This window comes from Rhinatrema bivittatum, chromosome 3 (assembly GCF_901001135.1).
Source record: "Rhinatrema bivittatum chromosome 3, aRhiBiv1.1, whole genome shotgun sequence".
Lineage (NCBI taxonomy): Eukaryota > Metazoa > Chordata > Amphibia > Gymnophiona > Rhinatrematidae > Rhinatrema > Rhinatrema bivittatum.
The window spans coordinates 222,553,048-222,579,849 of record NC_042617.1 but is presented as its reverse complement, the minus strand read 5'-3'; the positions used below and the strand labels follow the sequence as shown (position 1 = coordinate 222,579,849).

General features: G+C 47.0%; 1 protein-coding gene across 6 annotated transcripts in view; it reads left to right on the top strand.

The window, feature by feature from the left end:
• Window positions 1-26,802, top strand: part of EGLN1 (egl-9 family hypoxia inducible factor 1) — a 559,025-nt gene that overhangs the window by 262,278 nt on the left and 269,945 nt on the right. For all 6 annotated transcript variants that reach the window (XR_003855482.1, XM_029594248.1, XM_029594250.1 and 3 more), the window contains one exon: window positions 11,926-12,062. Coding sequence is in view for 5 of the 6 variants with exons in the window: in XM_029594248.1 (XP_029450108.1) it covers window positions 11,926-12,062 (137 nt within the window). In the remaining variant the exon portion in view is untranslated. The remainder of the gene's footprint in view (window positions 1-11,925; window positions 12,063-26,802) is intronic.

Sequence of the window (26,802 nt, the reverse complement as noted above, 5' to 3'; positions counted from 1 at the left end):
AGATGATGTCACTAAAACAACTTACATCCTCTCTCTTCTCGAAGGGAAAGCACTAGAATGGGCATCTCCTTTGTGGGAGTGTGATGACCCTGTGCTACGCAACTTGAGAGATTTCTGGGAACTTTTCCGCATCTACTTTGGTGATCCCATTCGTGAGGTATCCCCCGGAGCCAATCTCCTTCATTTACGCCAGGGTTCCCGTACTTTCGCTGAGTACGCAATTGAGTTCCGGACACTATCCTCAGAACTTGGTTGGAAATCCAACTGTTTTAGGACCATCTTCCTGGAGGGGCTCAGCTCAAGAATTAAAGATGACCTCGCAGGTTGAGAATTACCAAGGTCTCTGAACTCCCTCATCGACTTGGCCAGAAGCATTGACAGACGTCATCAAGAACACTCCTGAGAGGTTCAGCTCTCTAGGAAAACTTCTAGTACCTTCAGATTCCCTCGACGCTTGCCGTCCCCCAAGGGCGAACCAGGGCCTTCACGGGCGCCAACCGAGGAACCCAAGCAACTGGGCTGAGGTAAACTCTCCACTCAGGAACGTCGTAGATGTATGCAAGGTGGACTCTGTCTCTACTGTGGCGCCGCCGGCCACCATCTGGCCTCTTGCCCGGTGTGTCCGGGAAACTCCCGGGCCTAGGATCTGAAGGAGGACTCTTCCTGGGCCTAGTATCACCCATACCTCCACTAACTCTGCCAGTCGAGTTGACGTCAGGGGACCACAAATTCCACACACTAGCCCTGGTAGACTCGGGAGCGGGGAGAAATTTCATCATGAAGAGTTTAATGGACAACCTCGAAATTCCACTTCTCCGTGCCCAGGTTCCATTGGTCCTCTCGTCTATTCAGGGCAAACTCCTCCCGGGTCAGGTCACCCACGTTACCATGCCTGTCCAGGTTCGCACCAGACTACTTCATGTTGAACAACTATCTTTCCACGTTCTTGAACGCTCTGTATATCCCGTCGTTCTGGGGCTCCCCTGGCTTCAAACGCATTGTGTCCAGTTCGACTGGAAAACCCTACAGCTAACTCGATGGGGTTCAGCCTGCCAAAACTCCTGCCTCAATTCCATAGTTCCTGTGCAATGCTCTACTACCATCGCTTGTCCTCAGGGTCTACCACTACCATACGCGGCCTACACAGACGTCTTTTCCAAGCGAAAGGCGGAAACACTGCCACCACATCAGCCTTTTGACTGCACTATTAACCTCCTTCCAGGTGTAGAACCCCTTACCAAGGACGCACTAAGCCCTCTCACCCTCTGAGACTCGAGCCATGTCATGTTACATCCAGGAAAATCTGGATCGAGGATTCATCCACAAATCGACCTCCCAAGCGGGGGCTGGCTTCTTCTTTGTAGGGAAGAAAGACGGAACGCTTCGTCCCTGTATTGACTACCGGGGCTTAAATGCCATCACTGTCAAGGATCGGTACCCACTCCCCCTAATCTCCGAGCTTTTTGACCGCCTTCAAGGTGCTAGAATCTTCACCAAATTGGACCTCAGGGGAGCCTACAACCTAATTCCTATCGTGGGACGAATGGAAGAGGGCTTTCAATACCAGAGACGGCCACTATGAATACCTAGTGATGCCATTTGGGCTCTGCATGAATTAAATCTTCCGAGATTTGCTATACCATTGTGTAGTCATCTACCTCGATGATATCCTAATATTCTCCACATCCCTCTCTGCTCATCGCCAACACATCTCCCAGGTGCTGCAGCGGCTTAGAGAGAATCAGCTCTATGCCAAACTAGAGAACTGTCTTTTTGAGCGTGAAGCTCTCCCATTCTTGGGGTATATTGTCTCCAGCAAAGGGGTTCAGCATGGACCCACAGAAATTGAGAGCTATTCAAGAATGGCCCCAACCATCCAGTTTGAAGCCACTTCCGCGATTCTTAGGCTTCGTTAACTATTTCTGTTCATTCATCTCCAACTATGACTCTATTGTCACACCCCTAATGGCCTTAACCCGGAAAGGCGCTGATTCCAAGCACTGGTCCTCCGAAGCTATAGCTGCCTTTCTTCGCCTCAAGAAAGCGTTCCTTTGTCAGCCGTGTCTTCATCACCCTGATCCTCAACGCCTGTTTGTTCTTGAGGTGGATGCCTCCTCCGAAGGCGTAGGAATCATTCTCAGTCAGAACTCAGCCAATCACTCACTACACCCTTGCTCCTTCCTTTCTTGCCAATTCACCCCAGCAGAACAAAATTACACCATCGGTGATAAGGAGCTTCTTGCCATCAAGATGGCCTTCGAAGAGTGGCGCCCTTGGTTGGAGGGAGCCCAACACCAGATCACGGTCTATAAAGACCATACAAATTTGGAATATCTGCATCGGGCACAACGCCTCAACCCCCGACAGGCTCGGTGGGCGCTATTTTTCACTAGATTCAATTTCATCCTGCAATATCATCCAGCTGCTAAGAACTTAAAGACAAATGCACTGTCTTGAGTCTTTGAGACCGCGGATACCCCTGAACCTTCCCAGTTCATAATTGAACCATCACGAGTCCTGCTATCCGCTACCAAGACCATCCCTCCTGGGAAGACCTTCGTACCACCTCACCTGCGGAAACGGGTTCTGGCCTGGGCCCATGATTCATGCTGCTCGGGCCACCCAGGACAGCATTGGACATTGTTCGCCCTTCGTCGATACTATTGGTGGCCCGGGGTCACTAAGGATGTTGATCCTATGTAGAGTCGCGCCACATGTGTGCCCGTCACAAGAAACCTCCAGGATTGTACCCAGGCTTTCTCCAACCCCTGCCGGTGCCTACTGAACCGTGGACCCACATCTCAATGGATTTCGTCGTTGACCTGCCCTCGTCCAGCGGCAACACCATCATCTGGGTGGTCGTTGACCGATTCAGTAAAATGGCACATTTTGTACCACTTCCGGGGTTACCCTCCATGCCCCAGCTAGCTCAGTTATTTGTTCAGCATATCTTCAAACTCCATGGTTTTCCCAAAAGCATCCTGTCCGATCGAGGACCCCAATTTACTGCTCGGTTCTGGAGATCACTCTGTCAGAAATTCAATGTCACGCTGGACTACACGTCTGCCTACCACACCCAAACCAATGGTCTAGCGGAGAGGACTGATCAAACCCTCAAACAATTCCTACGTATCTATGTTAATAGCAAACAGAATGATTGGGAAAATTTGCTTCTGTGGGCCGAGTTCACTCTCAACTCGCATCCTTCCACCGGCTCATCCCCATTTCAATTGGTCTATGGCAAGCAACCTCGCCCGCCACTGCCTGTCCCGGTGGCTGTGCCGTCTCCGGTGGCCCAACTTTCTGCGGATGAATTACATCAACTTTGGACTTCCACCAGGCATGCTCTGCTGAAGGCAAACCAAATGGCCAAACAATATTCCGACCGGCGTGAAGGTCCTTGCAACCCGGTCAGAAAGTATGGCTGAGTACGCGGTCCATCCGTTTAAAGCTACCTTCAGTGCGACTTGCCCCTCGGTTCATCGGCCCATTTCCCATCCTCTGCCGCGTTGACACAGTGGCTTATTAGCTTCAACTACCTCCATCGCTCAGAATCCACAACACCTTCCACATCCCCCTCTTAAAACCCCTGGTGTTGACCTGGCCTTCTAGTATGCCTCCGGCACCTCAACCTCTCTCCTTTGAGGAAGACACCACCTATCAGGTTCGAGAGGTACTGGATGTCCGGAAACAAAAGAAGAAATGGGAATATCTTCTGGCCTGGGAAGGGTTCGGCCCCGAAGAGAATACGTGGGAACCTCTTGCCAATATTCTAGATAGGAACCTTCTCTCTCAGTTCCATGGTAACCATCCTTCCAAGCCCAAACCACCTGGGAGGCGCCCTAAAGGGGGGGGGGGGGTACTGTTATAACTTCCAGCTGCGGCCGTCCGCGGCTGGCCCTCCCTACCTCTCTTGGCGGCGTCTGAGTCGCCGCTGACACCTCGACGTTGGCAGGAAGGCGTCCCCGAGACTAGCCCTGTTTTCCTTCCTCGGGGCAGCCCTTCCGGTTGAGCTCCTGCCTTGCTCCCCACTGGGGGAAGCGCTCTCCGATCTCCTCTTCGTGGCGTCTGGCCACCTTACAGCACTTCCGGGTTCGGGCCTCCCCTTAGGCATATGGCCGCGCCACCTGCTGGCTCTTAAAGGGATCTCGTTAGCTTAACCAGCTCCAGCTGCAACAGATAGGACAGGCTTAGGAAAGTATATAAGGAGGCTTCCTTTACCTGGTCTTCGACTTGGCAATGAGTCTGCTCAATCCTGTGAGTCTTCTGGTGCCTCTGGTATCCTTGTTTCCTGTCTCTGTTCCTGGATGAACCTCTGGTGTTTGACTTCGGACTGGCAAGCGGCGAACCTCTGGTGTTTGACTTCGGACTGGCAAGCGGCGATTCTCAGGTGTTCGACCTCGGCCTGAACTTCGGATCTTCCATCTTCAAGGGCCCACCTAAGTCCCAGCGGTCTGGGTCCCTATGGGCTCCTCCCGGGGGGGCCGCAGGCTTCCAGTGGTGAAGATCCAACCGGTTCCTGCTTTGATTCAGCCTCGCCACCCGACGAGGGAACCCGAGGAGCCGTCTCCTCAGGTAGTACCCAACTCCTCCTCGGTCTAAGGGTCCACATCTTCTCAACTTCTATAACAACCATATGTGAGGACTAACATCCTGCTGTCCTGTGAGAACATCTGTTAAGGTAAGCAACTCTGCTATCCTTGTCGGCTCATCCTGATGTGGCCTGTTTTCTGAAAGGAGTGAAACATCTTCATCTTCCTTTGTGGTTTCCAGTGTCCCTGTGGAGTCATAATTTGGTTTTGGATTTTTTGGCAGGTCCTACATTTAGACCGCCACATACTCTGTCCTTGGGTTCTGACCTTGAAAACTGTGTTCCTTGTGGCAATTTGTTCTGCACGTAGAGTTTCCAAACTGCAAGCCTTGTGTTGCCAGGAGACATTTCTCCAGGTGACTCCTGGGGCGGTACAGCTGCATACTGTTCCTTTTTACCAAAGGTGGTCACTAAGTTTAACTTGAATCAGTCCTTCTCCCTGCCATCTCTGGACAGAGAGAGAGATTTAGAGGAGTAGTGTCTTTTGCGACTCTTGGTTGTCAAGAGACGTATCTGGAGGTTACTAAGCTTTTGCGGAAGTCGGATCGCCTGTTTCTCCCAGGACAAGCAGGATGGTAGTCCTCACATATGGGTGACATCATCTGATGGAGCCAGTCACGGAATACTTTTGTCAAAGTTTCTAGAACTTTGACTGGCATCTTTTGGGCATGCCCAGCATGGCAATAACCCTGCATCCAGCAGGGGTCTCCCTTCAGTCTCTTTTTTTTTTCTGCTCAGCTATAGCCATATGGATTTTTGGAGCTCTTCACAGTTCCTTACTGGAATTTTTTCCTCAGGAAATTATCTTTAAAACTTGCCAAAGTTTATACCCCCTAGCGGTCTCCCTTCGCTGTCGAAAACAGAGTCGTACGGTAAGTTTACCCCGTTTTTCGGTCGGTTCCCAGCGGGGACCTCTGTGGGCCTTGTCTGCACCGACCACGACCGGCCTAAATTTTTCGACGGCTACGATGGCGACGGGTTTTCATCGATGCCCTGACTGAGAACTATGTCTATCACGGACCCTCATCTGGTGTCTGGGACCGTCGCACGACATGGAGACATGTACTGATTGTACCCAAATGACTCCGAAGGGCCGTAAGGCACGATTAGAAAAAATGCGCTATTTCACCGCCCATCTCCACAGGCGCCATCGATGCTAACCCCGGCGAAGCATCGATGTCGATCTGAGGCCGAAGATTCATGATTGCTTTCTCAGTCCTTGGCATCTATGTCATTGATGCCAGATTCGGGAAAAGCAGAGCGCTGAGAGAAGCACCGACACAAGCATTGAAGACCGGTGCCTTCCGCTTCCACAACATTGGTGGAGCCATCGACTGAACCACCAATGAAGAAGACCCGGGCTGAGGAGCGTCCGGTGCCCTCAAAGATAGATGCACCGAGGTGTCCCGCGCCTTTGGTGGAAAGGGCTACGAGACTCCACCGGGACTGGTGGACCCTCCAGAATTGCCCGTGATGCCTCCCACTCCAGACCTGGGGCTCACCACCCCAGTGCTCCGAGAGGAATTGCACCGGATGGTGCAAGAGGCTGTGGTCCAGGCAATCCAAGACCTCCCACGACCACTGATGACCATCACCTATGCCGGAACTGGCACCAATGCCTCCGGTGCTGCTGCCTCTCCTGTACAAGCTGGATTTACTCATTGGTGCCCTGCCAGGGGCACCGAGAAAATCACCGTTACCCATGGTTCTATCGACACCCATCCTGCTTTCATCGGGAGACGAGGATACGTCTATGCCGGAGCCCATCCCGGGGCCATCGGGAGTACCACCACCGAGGCCACCAATGAAGTCCCCGATGCCCTTGCGTCCGGTACCAGTGCCGGATCTCGATTTCTCGATGCCAAGACCAGGTCCATCGATACCGGCACCGATACCTGTCAGATCTCGACGTCTGGCTGGAGAAGTGCCAAGTTTTCCACTTGGACCACCAAGGGGTGCAGGAGATCAACCCTATGATCCCTGGATGGATGATTCAACAGAATCCCAGGACTCAACAAAAGTTCCATTGAAGCCATCTCCTCCAGACGAAAGGCGCAAGTCTCCGCCGGAAGAGCTCTCCTTTATCAGTTTTATAAAGGAGATGGTGGAGACTATTCCGTTTCAACTGCAGACGGAAGAGGATTCCAGGCATAAAATGCTGGAAGTGCTGCAATTCCTGGATCCCCCAAAGGAAATCATGTCCGTCCCAGTTCATGAGGTGCTGCAGGATTTGATGCAGCGCAACTGGGAGCATCCTTGATCAGTTCCTTCAGTGAACCGAAAGACGGACGCGATTTACCTAGTCCAACCTTCCCCGGGATTCCAGACTATGCAATTAGCTCATCAGTTGGTGGTGGTGGAGTCCACCCAAAAGAAGGCACCACCTGGGAAGGAGAAGAAATTTCTCAACGCTTTAGGCCGCAGGGTGTTTCACGGGGCCATGCTTATCTCGCGTATTGTGTCATATCAATTATATATGACGCAGTACAACCATAACCTGTTTAAACAGCTACAGGAGTTTGGAGAGTCCCTTCCAGAACAGCTTCAAGACCAACTGAATTCCATTATAAAGAAGGGATTCGACGCGGGAAAACATGAGGTCTGATCGGCATACGATGTCTTTGACACGGCATCCCATTTATCTGTGGCTGGTATCAGCGCTCGCCGTTGGGCTTGGCTGAAGTCCTCCGATTTCCGTCCTGAAGTACATGATCGTTTGGCCGACCTCCCATGCACAGGGGATAACCTGTTTGGAGATAAAATCCAAGAGATAGTGGCCCAACTGAAGGACCATAGTGAAACACTTCGACAGCTCTCAGTGGCCCAGGCGGAGTTTTCAGCTCCCTCCAAGCGCCCATTCTGACATGACGCTAAACGGACGGCTTACAGGACCCGAAAGTGTTATCCACCGGTGACTCGGGCTTGCCCATCCCAGCCCTTCCAGAAGTCTGTTGCGCCAGCCTCGGGCTCAGAAAGCTTAAACTCCTGCCCAACCTGCTGCTGCAGTGGGATTTTGACTTCCACTTTCAGAGCGAAGACCATCTCCCATTACCCAATCTACCTGTGGGCGGCCGCCTATGCCACTTCTCCACCAAGTGGCTGAATATCACCACCGACCGGTGGGTGCAATCAGTTGTCGCTCAAGACTATCATCTAAATGTCCTCTCCATCACGTCTGACACTCCACCTCGGCCAGGGTGGCTCTCTTCCGACAACTGTCACCAACTGCAGCAGGAAGTATCTTCCCTACTGCAAGCCAATGCCATAGAACCGGTTCCTCTCCCCCAGAGGGGGCACGGATTCTACCCCCGATACTTTTTAATCCCAAAAAAGACAGGAGGAATTCGCCCGATATTAGACCTATGGGCTTTAAACAAACATCTTCGGAAAGAGAAATTTCGGATGGTAACCTTGGGCTCTTTGCTTCCACTTCTTCAACAAGGGGATTGGCTTTGCTCTCTTAACCTAAAAGACGCATACATGCACATCACAATTACCCTGACTCACAGGAAATACCTCTACTTCCTGGTCGGGAACCTACATTTCCAGTACAGGGTCCTTCCATTCGGCCTAGCGTCAGCCCCTAGGGTTTTCACGAAGTGCCTGGCAGTAGTAGCTGCATACTTGAGAAGACTGGGCACTCATGTCTATCTTTACCTGGATGACTGGTTGCTGAGAGCTCAGTCATCAGAAGGAGTTCTTTACTCCCTCCATCTTACAGTACGGCTACTATTATCATTGGGGTTTCCAATCAATTATCAGAAATCCCATCTGCTCCCGTCTCAGTACCTCTCCTTTATCAGAGCGGATCTCGATACAATCCAAGGTCTGAGCTCACACACTGGCGTTGTTGGCGCGGGACATAAGGTCTCGTCAAACCATGTCGGCTCGTCATCTACTAGTCTTGCTGGGGCATATGGCATCTTCGGTCCATGTTACCCCCATGGGTCATTTAGCCATGCGAGTAACACAGTGGACATTAAAGTCCCAGTGGTCACAGGCACATCATCCAATGTCCAACCTTGTCCACATAACCAGGCGACTTCGTCTCTCGCTGGCATGGTGGATCCGGGAATCCCATCTCCTTCAAGGTCTACCCTTCCAAGCTCCAGAACCTCAAATAGTTTTGACAACCGATGCTGCCACTTTGGGTTGGGAAGCGCATGTCAACAACCTGCAGACTCAGGGAACCTGGTCAGTGGAGGAGTCGCAACATCAAATAAACTTTCTGGAGCTCCGAGCAATCAGATATGCTCTCTCTGATTTTCGGGACTGTTTGGATCAGGATTGTTTTGTTGAACAAATGGACAACCAGGTAGCAATGTGGTACATCAACAAGCAAGGGGGAACCGGATTCTACCTCCTTTGTCGGGAGGAGCACAGATTTGGGCTTTTGCTCTATCTCAAACCATGCTTCTCAGAGCGACCTACCCTGGCGGGTGTGGACAATGTTCTGGCAGACTCTCTCAGTCGGGAATTTCAGCCCCATGAGTGGTCTCTCAATCCTGTAGTTGCAGACAGTCTATTTTGGACGTGGGGGAGCCCGACCATCGACATCTTCGCGTCTCTGCAGAATCGCAAGGTGGACAACTTCTGCTCTCTACATCGCAGTCGCCACGTTCCACCTCAGGACGCAATCGCCCTGTCCTGGAAGGAAGGCTTCCTTTATGCCTACCCACCACTTCCTCTCATCAGCAAGACACTCGTGAATCTACACACGGAGAGGGGTCTAATGATTCTCATAGCCCCCTACTGACCATGTCAGGCTTGGTTTCCCATCCTTCGGGATCTCTCACTGCGTCCACAGATTCCTCTAGGCTCGGACCCGTCCCTCATATCTCGGAGGAATGGCAAATTGCGCCATCCCAACCTTCAGGCCTTGTCACTGACAGCTTGGATGTTGAAAGGTTGATCCTACAGCCTCTCAATCTTTCGGAATCTGTATCTCAGTTCCTGGTAGCTTCACAAAAGCCTTCTACTAGAAAGTCTTATCATTCGAAATGGAAAAGATTTTCGTTGTGTACTTCAAAGGAGTTAGATCCTTTTACCTGCCCCACGAATCGGTTTTTAGACTACCTCTGGCATCTCTCAGAGTCGGGTTTACAAACCTCCTCCATCAGAGTGCATGTCAGTGTGGTGGCTGCCTTCCATAGGGGTACAGGGGATGTCTCTATCTTGACACAGCCCCTGGTGGTGCGCTTTATGAAGGGCTTGCTTCACCTGAAGCCTCCTCTCCGTCCACCGGCCCCGTCTTGGGACCTTAATGGGGTTTTAGCGCAGCTCATGAAACCTCCGTTTGAGCCTCTGCATTCCTGTGAGTTGCGACATATCACTTGGAAGGTCCTTTTCCTTCTGGCGTTAACGTCTGCTCGCAGGATCAGTGAGCTGCAGGCGCTGGTTACATTCCCCCCTTACACGAAATTTCTTCATGATCGGGCGGTCCTTTGCACTCATCCTAAATTTCAACCGAAAGTGGTATCTGAGTTTCATTTAAATTAATCCATAGTGCTGCCTACTTTCTTTCCAAAGCCCCACTCACTTCCTGCTGAGCGGGCTCTGCATTCCTTGGACTGTAAACGTGCGCTTGCTTTTATTTGGAATGCACTGCAGGCCATAGGAAATCCACCCAGCTCTTTGTTTCCTTTGATAAGTTTAAGGTGGGAACCCCGGTCGGAAAGCAGACCCTGTCCTCCTGGTTGGCGGACTGCATTTCCTTCTGCTATCAGTATGCAGACCTTCCGCTTCAGTACCGTCTGTTGCATACCTTCGTTCTGTACCTCTCATTGATATCTGCAAAGCTGCAATCTGGAGTTCTCTTCATACCTTTGCAGTTCACTATTGCATAGACGAGGCTGGTACACAAGATTCTATCTTTGGCCAGTCTGTTCTACGCAATCTATTCTCAGCGTAATATCCAACTTCCTTCTACACCCGCTGGGATATTCAGGCTGCCCGTATACCAAACAATCACCCCTGTTGTTGTGACTGTTGCACGTCTTTGGGTGTTTTCGGTACATGCGCAGGCATCCTCAGCTTTTTATTCACCCATATGTGAGGACTACCATCCTGCTTGTCCTGTGAGAAAGCAGAGTTGCTTACCTGTAAAAGTTGTTCTCTCAGGACAGCAGGATGGTAGTCCTCACGAAACCCACCTGCCACCCCACGGAGTTGGGTACGCTTGCGATTTATTATGTTATTTTTCGCTCGCTCTTTTTTGCTATACATAAGACTGCTGGATGCAGGGTTATTGCCATTCTGGGCATGCCCAGTAGGTGCCAGTCAAAGTTTTAGAAACTTTGACAAAAGTATTCCGTGATGGGCTCCATCAGATGATGTCACTCATATGTGAGGACTAACATCCTGCTGTCCTGTGAGAACACCTGTTACAGGTAAGCAACTTTGCTTTGTCCTTCACGGAGGTACTAGGCAGGGAGAGCCCACCTTGCGAGCTACAGGAGCTCGCTGGATTAAGGAGGTATTCACAGCTGCATACATGAATGCTGGAAGGCCGTTACCTAGTCAGGTTCAGGCTCATTCTACTGGGGCTCAGGCAATGTCATGGGTAGTAGTTAGATTGTTGCCTCCCATTGACATTTGCTGAACTGCGACATGATCCTTCTTGCATACCTTTTCCAGATATGAAGGTCTGGATGTTCAGGGCTGGGAGGACATGGCCTGTGCACGTGCTGTTTTAACTGGACCGCGGGTAGCCTCCCGCCCTGTTGGAGAGTAGCTTGGGTATATCCCACTTGTTCTGGATTCATCTGACTGGACACTAAGAAATGAGAAATTATTACTTACCTGATAATTTTCTTTTCTTTAGGACAGTCAAATGAATCCAGTTTCCCTCCCTTGGCTGCCAAATGATTGAAGAGTGATCCTCCTGTGTGCCTACTTGTTACAGGGACTACTGGTAAGTGTTACTCCAGTCCTTAGACTAGTGTTATTACATTCTTGTCTGAGCTCACTGTTGCATATTGGCTGAGTATTGGTTATCTGTTTTTAATCAAGTTTTTTGCTAGTCTGTCCACAGTTGCTTTTAAAGAAAATACTGGCAGGCTGATACCAATCCAGGGGTATATGTGCTTGATGGCAGTTTGCTTTATCTTTGTTTGCTGGTAGAGGTGCATAACCCACTTGAGGAGTTTTGTTAGTTTCTCCTTGCCATTGTTGATGGCTATTACTCAGCAGCTCCTTCACATTAATAGGAAGACAGGAGAAATGCAGTGGGCTGTTTACCACAAAACACCTAAAATGTATGTTTCATCATGTCATTTTTGGTTGAGGCTTTGTAACTTTCGGGCATTTATGGTAAGAACTGATCTCTTTTCTAGGTAAATGGAGGTGTACTTAGAATCTTCCCAGAAGGCAAAGCTCAGTTTGCTGATATTGAACCAAAATTTGATAGACTACTTTTTTTTTGGTCTGACCGTCGCAACCCTCATGAAGTTCAGCCCGCTTTTGCTACAAGGTAAGATTTATCTTTTTTTTTTTGTATTAACAAAAGCCGGAGAGCATGGAGCAGTAAAATTTTCCAGTCATTACTTGAAAATAGCACTCTTGGTCAACTTTTCATGACATACCACTCATGGGTTTCATTTCAGTAGACTTGCTAAGATACTATGAATTTTAGTATTTTTATGTAAAAATGGCAAATATATTTTTTATTTTGCCCTTACTAGCCTTGCAGATTTTGCATCCCCTCTTTCTTTTTGTTTTTTACTGGCATTTACATATATAGATTCCATTTAGACAGAATAATTTCATTTTCCATTTGTGCGCAGAGTATATGATATAAATTAAATGTATATAGGCAGGAATACAATTCAACTAAAGACGGAGCGTGAAATTGATTATATCACATTGAAGATGGGGCAAACGGGAGGCCAAAGTATATTCTTGATTATATAGCTTGTGACTCGGTGTATTGATACTGTTATAAGATTTAAACATTAATTCTTACATTTTTCAAAGAAAAGATTTTCTAACTCTTAATTTCAAAATTGATAATTTGATATTCTGCTATGTCTCCAACATGAAGCTGGCATACTGGTTGGTCCTAGACTGCATATTTTGGTCAATAACAGGCTTCTCCTCTGTTAGTGCCTTGTGAGGTTTCTGGAAAGCTTTTTAGGATAGTAAAGCTAAATTGCAATTTTCTATGTTGTAGACTCTGAGTAACCCAAAACTAGGAATCATTGTCAAATATAAATCAATAATACTATTTTGCAATTTTCTTAGCTGTTGATCAGGTTAGTTTTAATGTCACAAAAATTAGTATAAAATTTTGAAAGATAAATATTTTCAAATATATTTATATATTTTAGCATGCAGTGTAATTTTTCTGTTAAGTTATTAAGACTTTTAGGTAATGAGTCTGTCTGCTTTTTTTCATTACAAATACAAGTCTGAATTACTTCCATATAAATTTCTACCCATACCTCAAATTAATATACTACAAATTAATGTAGGGGCATAAGCCTTTAGATGGTGTGCTGAGATTTAGCGCACAGTTTAACGTACATGCTAAAAAGAATTTTAACTCTTACCTGTATGCCTGCCCAAGATCTTTTACTCCGACTATATTTGCTATATGCCAGAAATAAAATCCATTCAAGGGTAGATTTTGGGGTGGACGAAGTGGGCAGTCGCCTGGGGAACTGTGAGCTGGGGTAGGGGCACCCTGGGCACTGCCAGCATCACCCATTGCTGAAGAAAAGCTTAGATGGCTTTGGTGGATCCCATCTCACCTTGACCAAAAAGGCCTGTCATAGGCTTTTCGTCCAGGGCGCTAATTGCCCAAAATCCAGCCTTGAACTTTTGATGTTCTAATGATTCGGGAGTTTTAAAAAAAATGCCACATAATGCTCTGCGGTATAAAAATATGATTTATGCACATAAACTGATTTATGAACATAAAAAATGTTAGTGCAGAAAGCATTTTTGTGTCCATTAATTTAAGAGTACAAGTCCCTGCACTAGAAATCAAGCTTCTGCTCATAGGCTAAACTAATCATGGAAATTTCACTCCACCTCTGACTAGGATTTAAGTTTCCAGTGCTAAGAAAATACAAGTTAAGCCAGTTCACCTCTCTCTGCATTGGTTCATTACCATCAAATTTATATCAGGAAGTGCTTACTTGTACATATACTGCATTGGCAATAAAGTTTGTGCAGAAAAAATTGTACACAACTGCAAATAAACCTGTGCATTCTGCCAAGCACACCTTATTACATCAGCCTTATAGTTCGACATATTTACAAGCACTCGCAACCTTTAGAACTGGAGTTGCAATGGCTGGTGCTGTTGACTGTTAGGGTTTGGATTTAGTGGTACTGCTGTATTAAAAGTTGCCATCAAACAAATAATTAGATTATGTGCCCATGAGTTGAATAATTTGCCTTTCCTAGCATGTAGACAAATGGGCTCAGGTTTATGCTCCCCTGCCATTCTGACGCATGTTTACCGCAGTTATGGCGCCAGTAAGCAAGGAGCCTAAGTGTCTTCCTATTTGTGTTGACTGTCATATTAGGGCTTCTCAGCCTGACCTGGTTTCTATCCTGTGTCAACGCTGCTCAGACACCCAGGGAGAATTGTCTTCCTCGGATTTTGCTAAGCCTGGCTCTTCGCATTCTGATGATCGGTTGGTCATGGCCTTGACTGGGGGGCCACCAGATCTTGGTTCTCCCTTGACTGGCTCCTCCGCTGGCGAGGGCATTTCTGTAGAAACAGCTCCAGTTCCTTCTGAGCTTGATCTACACCCGGCTGCTTTTTCTTGGGTGGAATTTTTTCAAGGCTAATAAGCCTTTCTTCAGGCACAGTCCTCCACTTTACCATTTCTGCCCAGTCGGACCTTAACTGGTGGCTCCTCCCTCTTCCAGCCCTATGCTTAAGCGTCGGGGCTTGACTCTGCTCCCTGCGGGTGTTCCCAATAGAATCTGGATGACACTGATGAGTTTGATCCTGGTTCCCTGGAAGATGGAGAAATTCCTCCAGGCCTGGAACCGTATCGAACTGTGTTCTGGTTCTTTCATAGAGATGAACTGCTGGCCCTGATTTACCAGACCTTGAAACAGCTGGGTATTCCTGGTTTGAATGCTATGACAGAGCCAAGGAAGAATCCCATTTTGATTTCCTTATGTGTAAAGCCTCTTGTTATTTCCTGGTGTTGGATGCCATCCAGGAATTGATTGATCTGGAATGGGATGCCTCAGAAGCAAATTTTAAAGGGGGGGGTCACTCTTGTTTGGGTGCAAGTTGGAGAAACTGGCCAGTAATTAGGGTGAGTCTCTGGTGCCTCAGTTGCCGGAGGATAAGAAACAGTTACAGCACTCCTTTGGTATGAAGGATCATTTCTGGGATTCCAGGCATTTTCATCCCTACAGAGGGATGACCTGTCAGCAAACTCGGCATTTCAGTAAGTCTCAGTCCTTTTGTCCCTGGCAGCCCAAGAGAGGAGCAGGCTTGAGTGGTTGATCTTCCCGAGCTTCCCAATGAAGGGTTGTCGACCTATCTTCTGGAACAGGAAATAAGGGGATGTGTCTCTTTTATCGGAGTTGGGTCAAGATCAGGTTGGATCCTGGAGGTGATATGTGAAGAGTATGCACTGGAATTTCACAGTATTCCTTGGGACATGTTCTTGGGTGTCCCCTTGCCACTCCCTGCAGAAGAAGGTAGTGGAGTTTACTCTTCAAAGGCTCCTCAGACTGAGGGCTGTGGTTCTGATGCCCATGTATCAAGAAATTGAGGCGATATTCCATTTATTTTGTTGGGCCCAAGAAGGAGGGCTCCTTTCTGTTGTGTTTTGTGGGTATGTGGGCCCTTGGCCCAAGATGCAAGTTGTTACTACCTGTGGGAAGGACCCCCACAGGTCTGCACCGTCGGGAGGCGAGGTCAGAGACAGCGGAGAGCTCTGGCTGAGGCAATGGAGAGGTCCCGCGGTACCAAGAGAGGACCCCCTTGGAGAATACACTGGAGGCAATACCTGGGCAGGGACCCTGAAGGGAGGAGTGCCAGACAGACCGCAGAGCGGGGGGGGGGATGTAATGCCATAGGCCAACCCATAGGACAGGGAAGCCCAAGCTGAGCCTCTGGTGATGACGTAGCACCGCCCCGAGAAGCAGGGAAGCATGCAAAGTCTCAGAGAAGCTGGAGAGTGCTACCCCGAGGAGCGGGGAATCCCTGGCAGTCACTGTAAAATGTAAGTCTGGTCCCAAGGAGCGGGAGGCGCGGACAGTCTTGTTCAGGTTGCGGGCGCAACCCCGAGGAGCGGGGAAGCCCCCCTGTAGGACTCACGGTTAGCTGAGATGTCCCAGAGGTAGTCCCGAGGAATGGGAAACCTTGCAGATTAGAACCCAGGAGATGCAGAGCCAGCCCGAAGTGTAGTAGGTGAGGAGAGCGAGTCCCCAATGCGTGCAGTGGCCCCCGAGGAGCAGGTACCAGAAAGGGTCCAAGGCACAAAGTGAGTCTCAGGAACATGTAGGCAGTAGTCGAAGACGTACGAAACTTTTTGCCAAGTCAGCTAGCTGAGAGCGAAGGTGGAGTTTATTAAATACACTGGTCTGATGTTGTCATCAATCAGAGACGCCCCTGAGGTTCACGCTGATGAGGCTTCAAAGGTGGGCCCTAGAAAGGCCCAAAGTCGAGGAGGGTGGCAGCGGCATCCAAACCGCCATGAAGAGTCCCGGGGAATGAGGTGGTGAAAGCTGTCCTGAGCCGCGAGCAGCCCCGGGGAGGGCAGGAGAGCAGTGCAGGAAGTAAGTACACGCAGTCGTCTGTAACCGACGGGCATAACAGTACCTCCCTCTTAAGGCCCCCCTCCCCAGGGGTTTTGGTTTGCAAGGATGCTTGGCTTAGAACTGTCGAATGAGATCCTTGTCCAGGATATTGGCCGTGGGCTCTTAGCTGTTTTCTTCAGGCCCAAAGCCCTCCCACAACAGGAGGCACTCCCATCTCCTGCCATGTTTCCTGATTTATTTATTTATTTATTTAAAGTCTTTTCTATACCGATAGCCGTTCACACATCGCATCGGTTTACATCAGAACAAATAACTTTTGGGCAGGGCCCTTACAAGTAACATTCGAGGACATAATAACTGAACTAATTACATTATGAATAATAGGAGTAACAAGAGCAAATATAGTAAGCAGAGAATATAGATAGAGCTGATTGGTAGAAATAGGTAATTTAAAATTAATAAGTGAGTAAAAGGAACAACTATAATAGAACAAAGTATAATAACATAAATACAATGTAAATAATTTTTTAGCATTCTTACTCAATTGACGGGGGGGGGGGGGGGTATCGGATCCACTTTTCGAATAGTTACTCGCTTAGTGTTGGAGATTTTTTATGAGTGGGGGGAGGGGGTGCAAGGGAGTAGGCTTGTTGGAAAAGCCACGTTTTAAGTTTTTTTTTTAATTTAGGAGTAGAGGTCTCAATGCGTAGTTCAGGCGGCAATGAATTCCATATGGTAGGGCCAGCTAGCGAGAATGCTCTCGCTAGCTGATGTCCAAGACGTCTCGGACTTGGTAGGTGACATCAACCTCGGAGGATAACTGTACGGGATCCGGTGGTTTCTTTGAAAATCCAGAGAGAATCAGAGGCGTCAGCAGGGAAACACGAAATGCATTGTGAATTTTGAGGGAGGAAGTTGGTAGGTAACAGGACCCAGGCAGCTTAATACAGGAAAGGGGTCAATATACCTAGGAGCAAAGCATGTTGAAGGCAGTTTGAGGTGAATTAATTTAGTGCTAACCCACACCTTATCTCCAGGTTGAAACTGGGGTGCTGAGCGATGGTTAGCATCGAAGGCCTTCTTTGATCTCTGGGCAGCTCGTTCGAGCAGCTGCTGGGTACTGCGCCACAGCTGGTGTAATTCTTGAGCAGTTGCCCGGACGTGGACACATGAGAATTTAAAGCAAACTCCGCCCAAGGCAGAAGGTTGGCCCAGTCGTCCTGCTGCAGATTCACGTAGGCTTGCAGGAATTGTTTGAGTCCTATTGGTCCTCTCAGTTTGGCCGTTGGCTTGAGGGTGGTAGGCCGACGGGAAGTCTAAGGATATATCCAACTTCTTGCAAAGAGATTTCCAGAAACATGCAGTAAATTGGACACCACGGTCAGAGAGAATATGTTTGGAGAGACCATGGAGACGAAAAAACAGTTTGGCCAGCTGGGGCACTGTTGGGAGGCTAGGTAGAGCCACAAAGTGCGCCATCTTAGAGAAGCGATCAACAGTGACCCATATGGTGTTCTTCCCCCTGGATGGGTCCAAGGTTTGCTCGGGACAGGAAGTGGCTGCAAGAGCCCCCAGGGCTTCCCAGCTGGAGGCTTATGACGAGCGCATGTAGGACAAGATCCGACGTAGGCTTTGGTGTCCTTTCGAATAATAGGCCACCAATAGTAGCATAGAAGGGTGGAAAGAGTCCTGGACTGACCCGGATGTCCAAAGGTCAGAGAGTCGTGGGCCCACTGCAGCACCTTCTGTTGTAGCGTGCGAAGAACCACAGTCTTCCCTGGGCCTTGATAGACAGTCCACATCAATAGCATGGCTAATTCATCCTGCTATCTACGGAAACACCGTTTACAGTAAGCAAACTTGCTTTATTAAAAAAAAAAAAAAAAAAGAAGCATGTTGTACTTTGTTTTTCAAGACAGCAAACCTTTTTTTTTGTTTTAAAAAAAATAAACCTCAACATGAAGAGCCTTTTAAAATGTTGAGAGAATGTCAGCATGGTTTGGTTGTCATAAAACTGAGCACATGTTGAAAGTGCAAATAGACTGAGACAATTAAAGATGGTATGGAATCAAGGTGTGTTTTGTAACTAAACAATAACCTATCAAGTGCATATTGAATATTTAGGTAAACTTAAGGCATGTAGGTAAACATTAAAGTATATGGGAGATAAACATATATTAGTAATATGTCATGTCATGCAGTGAGAGTTTAGTGAGTAGGTCTATAAAAAGCAAAGTAACTTGCATAATAGCTCTTTGTTGTGAATTGTAGATAAAAAATGTAGTATTTTTTTTTATATATTCTCATGTTTCCTCAAGTAACCTTTCTGATGTGTGTATATATATATATATATATATATATATATATATATATATATATATATATATATATATACAGTATATATTTCAGTTTTACTTCAGCTGTAAGGTTCAGTTTGTGAAGTGCAATCACCATGGGCAATTTGCAGCTCTGCAATTCACCCAGCACCAATAATGAGACCACAACTCAATAGTATAAAACATTATAACAGAATTAACTAAACTTAATCAGTTAGATTTTACAAATACCATACAATTTATAATATACATTATCTAACTGGTAATGAGCAGAGCAACCCAGGCTGAGTGACAGAGTAATCTCAATGCCTCGCAAATCTCTACTCTGCAATCATTAACTGGTCTGCCCAGTGTGTCCTACTGTGCTGCAGATTTTATTGACCCAACTGGAGGGAAAGTGTGTTGCTGCTCAACAGGTTAAATGATGCCTTATCTGGAATGCAGGCCTCATAATCAAGGTCCCTCTGCATTCAGTAGTTCAGTCACTTGTGTAGCCACAGCACAAGACCCTTTGTAGTAAAAAGATTCAATTAGTTTCCAGTGGCAAGGCAAAAGCAAGCAGCCTGTTGCTCTAGAGCAGTGTGTCCAACCTTTTGGTTTGGGGGGGGCCGTATGTGGGCCGGATTAACAATATCACTATTATTAAAAACACTAAATTACAACTTGAGAAAGTTTTAGACCAGTGTAGTCCAACAGTCTACTCTAAAATTTAGATTCTAAAAAGTTTACCAAAGGCTCTCATGTCATATGGATGCAACGTTATAAGCTAATCACATTCATTGGGAAATCTGACACTGCTTTTGTTTATACAAGTAGTCTATGTCAGCTCCAACTGTAGAGCTTGCAATGTGCAAAGATGCTGTTAAATGTTCATCTGTAAGCAGAGACCGTGACTTTGTTTTTGCATTTTTTATTCTTGAAAACAACTGTTCACAGCAGTAGGTGCTACCAAACAAAGCAATTAACTTCTTGGCATCTTGTGACAGATTGGGGAACCTGTGGGGTGAAACATAAGAACTGTAGAATCTCAGAAAATCATGGTCAGTAAAAGCTCTCTTCAAGTCACTGTCATTCTTAAAGTCAGTGAGTTCCATCTGGTATTTATCAGCACAGTCTTTCGGATAAATTTGAAACAGATTACTCAGTAGCTTTATGATGTCAATATGTTTTCTGAAATCCTCGAACCTTTGTTTGAAGTCATCAATCAGTATGACAACTAATTCTGAGTACTTCTCATGTTGTACTGTGTCAGTAGCTCTCATGGAAAGGACTGTCATGTGTACAACTTTCTTCAGAATCAACTGTGAATGAATAAGCTCCAATTTCTCAATGAATGTAACGACATGTTTGTACAATTTGTGCGCCAGCTGATTCTTTCCTTGAAGTTTCACATTTGTCTGCCATATATGTATTCGACTAAGGAATTTTTTCCTGCTTTTTCTGTTTCACTGTAAACCGGCATGATTTGCATTTAATGCAAGAATGTCGGTATATAAAAGTTAAAAATAAATAAATAAATATATTTGGTCATATTGACCAGAAACACCAAGTCACTCACCCATGAATTATCATCTAGGAAACTTATATCCTTCTCTTTGTTGGCCATGAATGTCTTTATTTCATCATGTAAACTCCAGAATCTGGATAGTGTGCCTGACCTGCTGAGCCATCGAACTTGGCTGAAGTAAATCACATCATCATGATCCGAGCCCACTTCCTCCAGAAAAGATTTAAACTCCCTGTGATTCAGACCTCTGGATCGTATGAAGTTGACACTTGATACTTTTTCCATCACATTCTTCGTTTCCAGTTTGTTGGTGCACAAGTTTTCCTGGTGAATGATGCAGTAGTGTATGATGACTTCCTGTGGCACTGATTTCTCCAACAAGGTCACAAATCCATTCCGCTTTCCTTCCATGGCTGGCGCGCCATCTGTTATGCCAATCAGCTTGTTTTCACACAGATTGAACTTCTCCATTACCTACTTGACTTTATCAAAGATCTTTTCTGTTGTCGGGCCCTTCATAGGACAGCTGTCAAGCAGTTCCTTGACAACGGAAAATGTTTCTGTAACTCCTCTTAAAAATATTGCCAGTTGAGCTGTGTCATTTATGTCTGTGCTCTCAACTGCTAAGCTGTAAAACTTGCAAGCATTAAGTCTCTTGATCAAAGTCTCTTGAATGTTTGTCGCCAGGTCATCAACTCTTCTAGCAATAGTCTGATGAGAAAAGCTGACATTTTGCACCAAAGACTTATCTGGGCAACAAACCACATCCGTAAACAGTTCCAAGCATTCCTTAACCAAATTCCCGTCTGCAAATGGTTTTCTTCTCTTGGCTATGGTTTCTGCTATAAAAAAGGTGACCTTTGTTGCTGCTTCAGATCTCTGATTGGCTACTTTAAACAAAGATTGTTGGCTGACGATGCTTTGTTTCAACAAGTTGAAGCGATCAGTTTGTGGTTGACCAACGAGGCTATCAAATTTACTTGCATGCTTTGTAGTGTAATGTCACTTTATGTTGTGCTCCTTTTGAACAGCAATTGGTTTTTTTTGCAAATCAAGCACAAAACTTTACCTACATGTTCCACCACAAAAAAATCATCCGTCCACGAACTTTTGAATACGCAGTTTTCGACATCAACTTTACATTTTTTACTCATCCTACTTCCACTCATAGATGCCGCTATTTTTGCTATCAATATTTACAACGGTGTCTGTACAAGCTGGAATAGACCAAAACAGACTTTAATTCTCTCCCTCTGGCCCCCCTCCTCATGCAACTTCTCTGTGTCCCCTCCTTATGCAGCTCTCCCACACACCCCTCTTCAGGTCCAGCACATCTACAGCTCGTTCACACACACACTGTCCTCTCTACTCATACCCCTCACCTTCCACCTGCTGTGTTCCTGGTCGATCGGCGCCAGTGACAAAGACAATTAAAGGCTTCCTTCACCTTCCTCTGCCGGCATCGAGGCCTTTTCTGCAATACAGCGTCCTGCCCACGCAACAACAGGAAGTTGCATCAGAGGGGAGCGGGATGCAGTATAGCAGAAAGGCCCTTATGCCGGCAGAGGAAAGCAAAGGAAACCTTTTATCGCCTTTGCCGTCGGCACCGATCGACCCGAGACCCAGTAGGTGGGAGGTGAGAGGGTAGAATCAGGGATCTGAGGGTGGGGGAGTATGAGTGGAGAGGACAGTGTGTATGTGTGTGTGTGTGAGCGAGCTGTAGATGTGCTGGACCTGAGGCGGGGGGATGTGTGGGAGAGCTGGAAATGTGTTGGACCTGAAGGGGGGTGTGTGGGAGAGCTACATAAGGAGGAGACACAGAGAAGTTGCATGAGAAGGGGAGGGGGGACAGAGGGAGAGAGTTAGTCTGTTTTGGTCCATTCCAGCTTTTACAGACACCATTGTGGGACATGGGAGGATGAGATTTTGCCCGAGTGGTCTGTCTGCCCCTGTTGTAGCACGTGGCTCAGAATGCGCAGGCTTGTTTTCCCGGAAGTATTTAGTTTTTTTTTCCAAATCAGAGGGGTTTTTTCCCCCATTGGAAGACAGCCGCGACCCCAAATGAGAATTATGTGACCCCATTTGGGGTCGCGACCCACCATTTAGGAACCGCTGCTTTAACGATTGCTAGATATGGAAGGGAATTTTCCCTCACACCCGATCCTCTCCCCGATAGTCCCTGCACCCCTCCCTCGCACCCAATCCGCGGGCCGGATAGAAAGGCTTGACGGGCCGTCCATTGGATAACCCTGCTCTAGAGGTTGTTTCCAACAATCTGCCTACCCCACCCTCTCTATCATCCTGAAATCCCACTATTCGAGCAGCCCTTAAAGAGATAGTACACTGATTGCAATCCTACAGTATTAAGTAATAGTTTACCGTCTTTCACTAAAGGTAGATTAAGGATCCACCCCTAAAACCTAACATCCCCAACAGGTATTTTCATCCATAGCTTACATGTTAGCTCTGCTCAACTGCTCTTGCATCATAGAATTCAGTAGTTGCATAACTGTATATACGTCAAGTGGGTTTCTTTGGTTCGGTTGACCTATCATGCTGTGAGTATATACAATAACCCCTTGGGCAACTGCAATTCAAAATGATCAAATCTGCTAGGCAGTCTTTGTGGTGGTAACTCCACTTTGTCCACAGATTTATTTAAAATACTTTCCTCTCTCAATAATGGTGCACACAGATCTTCATCAATTGTTTTTCTCCAATCACATAGATCATCATGGGGTGCTGATGTGGTATCTACTTCAGGGTCCTTATCCCACAACTCTGGACAAAACTCCTCCTCATTAGGATTTAGTTCACTATGTGACTGAGTTCCACTAGTACATGTATTCTCTTCTGTTTCAGTTAGATCCTGATACCTAATCCCATTACTGGAGTCATCCATATTGTCATCAGTTTTATCCATCTGCCTTATCCTCAGTCGTTTAGTGATAGTGCGTGAATCATGAGTGACATAAGTCTCTTCCAAACCTGAAATAAATCTACACGGTTAAGTAGATCTCTGTGCAAAGTTGTTTCTGGCCTCACCACATAGACTGGTAGTTCTTCAGTTTGTTTCATGTACGTCATGTTGTAAACCATTGTGCTCTTTATTTGGAATGATGGTATATAAAATGGCTAAATAAATAAAATGACAATATACACTGGAGGTTCCCACCATTTTCCAAGTTTGTTTGTTCTTTAATTTCACATTTTTAACCAGCACCCTATAATCCTCCTCCACTGAAGAGGGCATCCCATCTATGCTTGCTGGCTAGTTGGTGCTTCTCAGATTTCTTTGCAGCTAACTTATAAGCATGTTTTAGCCTCTAATGTAACTCTCTCATATACTGATTATGGGTCTTGGCATTGTGACTCATGGTGCTGATGCCAAATATGAGACAATGGGGAAGTTCAAGTGCTATCATTGCGGGTACAATTGTAGGCATGCACAAGTGGGTGAACATATTTTCTCCTTACGTTTATCCTCTAATGTACCCAGCATATCTATTAAAGTTCTATTGAGATCATGTGATGTGTTGAGCTGAGAGGATGCGTTTCTCGCTGGCTCCAGGGCTCCCTCCATTCAGCGCGTTCCAACCCGGCACACAGCTCACTAATCTTCAGCATTCAATATCTGAACGGGTGCAGCATATGTCCATTGTGAGATTTATGAAAAAAACGCCGCTGGTGATGACATCCAAGGGGGGAAAACGAGACAAAGAAAAACTCAAGGCCTCTGACCAGAAAATGGCGGCGACAACCGAAGGTGAGCCGGCCCCCCCTCACGCGGCGCTCACAATTACGGACATAAAAGAGGCCATTAAAGAAGCTTTAGATGACAAGCTGGCCTATATAACCACGCAACTAGGGGAAGTGAAAGACCCGCAGATAGATTAGGCAGAAAGCCGAATCGCTTCCCTGGAGGACACTATAATTATCCATGGGGATAAAATGGCGGATCGAGATAAGCAAGTACTTACACTGCAAAGTAAAATCGATGAACTGGAAAACAGGGCATGATGGGACAATCTCCGATTTTTAGAATTCCCGGAGAAGGTAGATGACCGATCCCTCTGTCCCTTTTTAGAACAATGGATTCCAGCGGCCCTGGCGCTTCCGCACCTCCAGGGAAAACTAATTGTAGAAAGGGCGCATAGATTAGGAGCGAAGAAGGCGACATCGGGTAGGCCCCACTTAATTATTGCAAAAATCCTAAATTCCGCCCATAAAACAGAAATTTGGCGGGCATCTCGTGTGCAACCAGGGCCGCGTTACCAAGATCACCCGATCCGCATCTTCCAGGATTTTTCGGCGGCGGTTTCTGAAGCCAGGTGAAAATTTACTCCTATTTGCTCAGCTCTCCACAACCGGGGCATAAAATTTTCGTTGCTATTCCCAACAAAATTACGAGTCTGGTACCAGGAACGGGCACAATATTTTGAAACACCAGGGGCAGCGCAAGCATTTTTGGATTCCTTACCTAGTTAGGAATACTGCCTGCTGGCAAAATGGCAACCGGAAAGCAACATCTTAAATTTTTTCTTCCGCGCCCTATTATGCATGGACAGGGGATCCAGGTGAATGACTGTACAAGTATGGGAAGCTGCTTGACTCAAGACCGTTTGTTGGTGGCCATACTTAATTTAATAGAGCAGCGGTGACTTGTTGGATCCCAGTCCGTGATGTTCTTACCCCCCTAGTTTTTGTCAATAGATGAGGCCCGGCTTGATTTCGGGGCTGCTTAGACCTCTGGGGAAATCAATGGAGAGCATAGAAATTGTTCATGCTATGGCTGCACAGGAACGGGTTTTTAAGGGTACTAACTCTGCACTACTTCTCTACCCGTTTGACAACTTACGCTGGACAGAACATATTGAGTTTGTATTGCGGCTCGTAGACTCCTTTCTTATGGATTATCACAAGGGTTGGAGAACAATTCCAAATGAACTGGCCGCCTGAAGATTTGATCAACGAGTGTGGAGATGCATTTTTAAGGGCCCCTCTGTCCATCATATACTGAATCGGGCCTGAACCCCCCTACGTTAGATACACCTACAAACATTAAGCCTAAACAGCGGCAACAGGGTAGGGATGTAGCCCGAGGAGAAGTGAATAAACTCCATGAAAAGATCCACTGGGCAGCTTTCAACACCCCATATGCTACTATTAATATTGGTTACTGAGTTCAGAGCTGTTTTTATATTGCATTGACCCAGTTATGTTCAATTGTTTATTGTTTCAAGCAAATGTTGGGATATGCTGTACAATGTTTTTGGAGGGGGGGGGGGATTTGCTTTCCAAAATACTCCATTGACAGCGGGCTGCAGGGACATCGGTTCCTTATTCGCCCACATATCCTATCACCCCGAGGTTTTTTTTTGTAGCCATACACACTGGCTCCTTCAGACTATGCAATGGGAGGGGCCCTGACCACGTCACTGCGTGATCTCCAAATCTCCACTACGGAGCCTGAATGATGAGGTGGATTAGAAGGCAGTGGGAGGGGAATAAGGGGAAAGCAGTAAGGGACAGGGATAGGGGAAAGGGGGATGTTAAAGGGTTAAGAGGGAAACAAGACACGGGGGATAGTAGAGGGGTGGGAAGGGACAGGGATTTAGGGGAAGGGGGGGTTGGGGTAGAAGGTATGTTGGAAATTTCCAAATGATTCACACAATCACTGGACTAATTGTACTGAGTGAGAGAGCCAGTCTCTTCAGGAGATGGACTACCCAGGTGGGAATCCTAGCTGGGGGGGTTCCCATGGGCTATGTTTCTGTACATCCGCAAAGACATACTGTTCAGATATGGACCTTCGACTAATTTTACTCGTTTTGTCTCCTGGAACGTATGTGGCCTTAATTCCCCTATCAAACGCTCGAAGGTGCTTACCATGTTAAAAAGAAAGTCAGCAGCGGTGGCTTTCTTACAAGAAACCCACCTAACAGACCTTGAACATGCGAAGCTTCGCCGTACATGGGTGGGAGATGTGAGATTTGCATCGGCCTCATCAAAATCGGCGGGAGTCGCCATCTTACTAAACCGTCAACTCCCTATCAAAATTTGTCAAGAAATCAAAGACCCACAAGGGCGATATATTATCTTGGTTACTGAACACGACCACAAGAAAGTGGTAATATGTAATATCTATGCCCCTAACAATTATGACCCGGGATTTTTTAGAGGCCTTTATACTCACCTACTCCCATACTCCAATGATACTTTGATATTAGGGGGTGATTTCAACACAATCCGAGAAAATCACCTAGAGATACATCTAAGAGCGGACGTTGTGAGCCAGGGATGGGTAAAGGACCTACTATGTTGGAGAAAAACTTGGATTTCCTAGCGTGTAGCAGATGGACTCAAAACAAGTGGGTATAGTGTGCTCGTGCTAGCAGTTGGAGATGGATCTGACGTCAGCACGGGTACATATACCCCCACAGGAAGTGTAGCAATTCAGTAATTTCCGTCTCCAAAGCAGTTTGGTGCTACTTCACGCTCGCTGAGCGTGTTTCCAAATTCTACACAACTAAATTCCTAGAAGACAACTTACTGAAGACGAGCCCCGCACTCCTGTGGTGATACCATTCGGTCCCTCACCCAGTTGAGTTTCCCGAGCTGACTTCCAT